Source organism: Parasteatoda tepidariorum, chromosome 6, assembly GCF_982258835.1.
Source record: "Parasteatoda tepidariorum strain Cologne lab strain chromosome 6, Ptep-v5.0, whole genome shotgun sequence".
NCBI lineage: Eukaryota > Metazoa > Arthropoda > Arachnida > Araneae > Theridiidae > Parasteatoda > Parasteatoda tepidariorum.
The window spans coordinates 66,732,149-66,738,148 of record NC_141760.1 but is presented as its reverse complement, the minus strand read 5'-3'; the positions used below and the strand labels follow the sequence as shown (position 1 = coordinate 66,738,148).

General features: G+C 25.8%; 1 protein-coding gene across 1 annotated transcript in view; it reads left to right on the top strand.

Moving 5' to 3' along the window:
- The first annotated feature begins 356 nt into the window (after positions 1 to 356).
- The window catches only part of LOC107448444 (carbonic anhydrase 2), a 151,026-nt gene continuing 145,382 nt past the window's right edge, over positions 357 to 6,000 (top strand). The window contains exon 1 of the mRNA XM_016063627.4: positions 357 to 586. Coding sequence (XP_015919113.2) covers positions 529 to 586 — 58 coding nt within the window. The 5' untranslated portion in view covers positions 357 to 528. The remainder of the gene's footprint in view (positions 587 to 6,000) is intronic.

Below are 6,000 nucleotides of genomic sequence, written 5' to 3'. Positions count from 1 at the left end.
TAATAGGCAAAAATTTATTTATGGTCACTTATTCCCATTTCTCTAAAGTATTGTTTTTAAAACTTATGTGAGTTTGGCTAATTTGGCAAAAATTTTGTATGGAGATATCTACGGTTTAAATTCAAAATGAATAGTCAATATGGAGCATTCCATCTGAAATGTTTACTACTTAAAAATATGCTTAAAAAGCAATATATTCACGATCGATGAGTGAAATGTCACATTTGCATATGAATTAATGACGAAATGACATTTTTTTCTCTTCATTTCATAAGCAGAAAGTGAAAATCAACGACGTTCGAAAGGTATAATTAAACGCTTTCATCGTATTTTAATTACACTTCATATACTCTAAAACACACAGAAGGCGGTAAAGATAATTACTCAGAGAAGGGATGATTATTCCATCCCAGTGAGTGCGAGTTTGATCCGAGGTGTGCAGTGGCGGGAATCCAGTGGCGCGAGATTACGAAAGCCAAGTGAGAAAGAGAGAGAGAAGAGGCAAGGGATTCAGAATAAGCGTCGACCATGGAGAGGAAGGTACTGTTCGGCGTTTTCCTCCTCATTCTGCCCTTCGGCAGTTTCGGTGAGTTTTCATCTTGTTTTCTTGACTTTCATCTCATCTTATCTCATCTCTAGTCATCTTTTGAGTCTTCTCTTTAGTCGAAATAACGGATCGACAAAGATTTAGGGTTTCTACTCGGGAATGTTTACTTAGGAATATTTCCTGAAAATACCGAAATTAAAGACGTGCGGTTGCTAGGAAAATATTTTCAAAGAAAATATGTAAGAGAGAATTAAGATAGAGTAACAATTTCCGTTTCCTGTCATTCTAATTTAGTCTATAGAAATATACTTCTTTGATTTTTATTCAGGATCTAAAAAAAATATCTTTGAAATACAGTGATACTATTCTATGCATTTATTCATCGGAAATATAATAAACTTTAGTATGTTACAATTCTGTAAATTTTTTGCGTTAAAAATGTAATAGTGATAAAAAATAAAATAATTATTAAATATAAAAATTATTTTCGTAACAAAGTACTTTAAATCAAACAAAAGTATAAGAAAATCATGCGGCAATAATTGTCTAGTATTTTAGTATTGAAGCAAAATTAATCTAGTAAAATAGTTTTATCCATTAGGAGTAAAGAAATCGACATTTTTAGTTACCATTTATACAAAATTATGTACCAAAAATTGAAGACCCATGGTTTTGAAGTTAACTGAAACATAATTATGAATTTTAATCTAGCTTTAAAATATTTCAAAGCTTAGTATGATCTTAATGGCAGAAATGAAATAAAATATACAATTAGTTTTTGTAACGAAGTATTCTACAATTCAATATGAGAAAAATACATGTTAAAATCTAAAATATTTTTTATTAACAGCTCATTATGTACTACTAGAGTAAAATAAATACAAATTTTAATTCAAAAAATTAAATAAATCTATTTTGAAAATGTATGCATTTAACTCTTCAAACATAATCAAAATTCATTCAATCATATTAAAATTTATACTATAAATAAATAATTTTATTTGCTTAAAACGAACAAATTAATTTACCGTAGGTTATTAACTTATAGCTTTTAAAACAATTATTTAACTGGTAAATAAAATATAAACAGATTATTTTAAACGCTTTTATTATAAAACATATTGGACAATCTCATATTTAGGTTTCCGAATTTGAGCAATTTTGTTGGGATTGTTATTGAGGAGATTTAGAGATATTTAAGATCTAAATTGCTCATATATAGTCCTAAGACTCACATTGAATTATTTTCAATTTCCTAAAAATCGTTTTTAGTTTTCTTAAGCTAAAAATCCAACACTATGGTATATTTATTTACGAATGTGAAGTAAAAAACTGTTATTTTAACGTTTGCCTCAAAATATAATTATTTTTGCCTTAAAATATAATTATGAATGCTGTAAAGATAAATAGAATGGAAAATGAAATTTGTTTTTAAAGCCATATGTAAATCGTTTTAAAGCGATATGTTAAGCGATGTTAATTGTTTTAATCTAAATTGCTCACATATAGTCCTAAGACTCGCATTGAATTACCTTCAATTTCCTAAAAATCGTTTTTAGTTTTCATAAGCTAAAAAATTCAACACTATGGTATATTTATTTATGGATGTGAAGTAAAAAACTGTTATTTTTACGTTTGCCTCAAAATATAATTATTTTTGCCTTAAAATATAATTATGAATGATGTAAAGATAAATAGAATGGAAAATGAAATTTTTCTTCAAAGAGATGTGATATTTATCTTTAATTAATATACCAAATAGTAAAATATTTCTCAAAAATTCTGATAAAGAGAATCCAAAGTGCAAACTCTTCTTGTTTGTATTGAAGGTATGTTGTCGTTTTAGTTAAATGCAATTTATTGTAAGTCGCCTTCAAACGATTCTGTTTCAAGAACTGATTAAATATATAATCAGTTTATATCAATATCACATCACTATTTTTATTACTTAAATTGTTCTTGGTACAGTTTGAATTCTATATTCCTTTATAGTTACATTCCCTAATTCTATTTCTTTGATTTTTCAACCTTTGATGTAAATCCAACTTTTAATTGAAATTTTCAATTCACTAGTTTTAGCTAATCTTCATCCTGTTTTATTAACTCTTCACTCATTCAATCTATCATTCCCATTATTCGGATAACGAATTGTCAAAAGATTCGAATTTTGCTTTTAAAGATTTATTTAGAAATATGTTCTCCGAGCGTAAATTGAAAAGTGCTTTTATGTAAATTCCTATAAGTTTGACTGTTAAATTCATGTAAAGAGTGTTATAACTAAAAATTATGTTTTTTTTTTCGGTATTATGTTTAATCTTAAATAACTAAAAATAAATGTTTTCGTATTAATGAATTGAGATAATATTGAAAACGAAGTTTAATTAATATGTGTTAGAAACGCATTATAGTTTCCAAGGGTTTTATTTCTTTATATAAATTACTTCATTTCAAAAGAAAATTTTTTAATTTTAATGATTTATTATAAAAATATGATGATTTGATTACACGTTTTGTCCGGTTAGTTTTGTTCAACAAAAATTTATTTTTTAACTTAGTAAGAAAAGATGGAGAAACTCGTCTTTAAAGTGTGAATAATTATTTTATGGTCAAATTATTATTATAAATCAATTATTATCACTTATTTTTTCTTCATTTGTATAATTATCATCAATATTAGTATTATGTTATATTTTTAAGGGGCATTTCTTAATCTATCATTCGGATTTTAACTTATATATCAAATTATTTTCTTGACTATCTCTGAATTGTTTTTTTTCTTTAATGACGTACAAACATTTTAATAATTAAGCAACATCATAACGTAAAGTTTGATGATACATGACTTCTTTTTAAACTCTTATTTGGAGGAAAATACTATAACACTCGATAACATTTCTATCCTATCAATTCATTCAAACATTTTTGCCAACATAGGTAAACAAGGATAATAATTACTAACCACGAAGCATAAAACGTTAAATTTCTGTTTCTAAATAATTTTTGGTTTCTTTTTCCTCAAAATATAATATTTTGATAGAAAAGAAAGGCTTTTTCATTATTTTAGATAAGAAACTTTATATGTTACTGTCAAAATAAAATTCTTTTTAAGAACTGCTTGAAAAATGCTAAAAGTTTCAAATTGTAATAAAAAAAAATTGTAACTTTTTTTCATTTGCAGAGTGCGTTAGTTAAATAAAGTTTTTTTTTACATTTTAACTAATATTAATTTAAAATAAATAATCGTAAATTTGTAAATATTATTTTTTAATGAGCGCTTTGAAGTATTTTTGAGATTATTGTTTCATTTAAAACAGCGATTACTCTTCGAAAAAGATCATATAAATGAAAGAAATGGTTAAAATGCCAGAAATAAAGATATGTGAAAGTGTTAAGTATTTACTTTACAAGTAGCTTAAGGAAATAAAAAAAGCATACTTATTCCTAAAACGTTTAATATAATTGTTGGTAATACTAGTAATGAATAATATTGTTCATGTTAAGCATAACAGTTAACTTATTTCGAGGCAAAGTGTGAATAGAAAACAAATTAAGAAACATGATGTAAATGTTAAAAGAAATAAGAAAAGACCATGCATATTCTTAATATTTGTAATAGCATTTAAATACTGTTAATAGTAGTAATGAATAATATTGTTAATGTTAGGAAAAATGGTTAACTTATTTCGAGACAAGTGTGCATAGAAAACCAAAAAAGGAGCATGAAAAATGTTAAGACCAAATAATGAAGAATAAAAGCTTATAAGAGATATCGAGAATATTTTAAATAATTTTACTCCTCATGTGATCTACTTTTTTTACTTAGCACGTATTTTAAGTTATATAACTTATATTTGAAAATTTTTCGCTTATATGCTTCGTGTTTATTATATTCCTGAAATTTATGCGCAAAGTCTCATTCAAATTCATCCTTCGGGACTTTCCGTGAGATTTTATCTTGTTTATTTCGTTATTTCTTGCGCAGTTTTCTTTATTTACATAGAAAAATATTGTATAGTTAGTGGAATGAAAGTAACAATGAAAGTAACAATGAAAATGTTAGCAAATTTTTTAACATATATTCAAATTGAACAAAGTGGTAAAAAATATTCCAGAAAAAATCTTCGGTGGAATTTTACTTTGTTCTTACTTTTGATAAGATGGAATTGTAGTTATTTTATAAAAACAAATGCAAGTAATAGAAGTACCAAACTATAATAACAATTTTTGCAGACATCTTTTTAAGCAAATCTGTTAATAGATCAATTTAATTTATATAAGTATGGTCCGCAAGAAAAAAGAACAAAGAAAAAAACAGAGAAAATTTAAGATCAAACACCCTTTATAACATTTGATTTAATGATCAAATTTACTCAATCTTAAAAGTTCGTGAGACGAATCTTAAATATTCTAATTAATTTGTGCTTGGGATATTTTATGTTAAGTAACCAAAAGCGATCTTTGCTCTTTTTCTTAATATGCAATTTACTTTCTTCGATGGATGCGGATTCTTGACTTTGAAAATGTGGTGAGTAACTGCAATCTGGAAAATGTAGCCCTAAGCTTTCTTGCCAATAGTTTTGGCAGGATAGTGGTGGATTGGACTCTTATATGTTTATTTCATTCTTTGCATGCTAAGTTATCTAAAAGAAGTCGCATTTTTAAATTCATATTTCTTAAGAGCTAATTGACCGATTACATCGAAATTTTAGATTTTGTCATTTTAAACTATTTAGATTAGCATTGTGTGAGAATTGGCAAGCATTAAAATTAATTTTTTTGGATTATCATTACAATAAATAATGTTCATTAATAATATTTTATCATAAATAGCTATTTTTTTCTTATAAATATTTTTGAAAAAGCATGTTTTAAAATAAATGAAAAATGATTGATAAGCTTTATTAGTTAGGAAGGTATGGCGTTATGCGTAAAATGTTAGATAAGCATTATGAGGTTCAAACTTTCAAGATAAGCATTATGAGGCATTAGATCAGCATTATGAGGTCCAAACTTTCAGTCGTTTGCTTAAACTAATGGGACAGTATTTTCCAGATTCTGGCTACCCACTTCTATTTTATGGGTAAAAAGAAAGAATCTCCGAAAAAAAAGAAGGTTTGCGCAGGAAATTTTTTAGGTTGTAAGTTAAAATATCATCTACCCCAGATTACTTAGTATTATTTAAGGTTAGATTCTCGAACCCTTAAGATTTAGTAGTGGTAATCTTGGTCATCTTGAAAATCCGATGCTTAGATCAAAAGTAATTCAGTGTGTCCACTTCTGTTTGAACATTGTATATTAACTGTATAAATATAATATAATATTTATACAATATTATAATAATATAATGACTTTAAAGTTTATTTTTACAAATAGGCTCTTTTTAGCCCTTTACGAACAACGTGATGCAAATTTATCATTTACCAATTTTTTGAAGGATTACATTTCCATTAAAA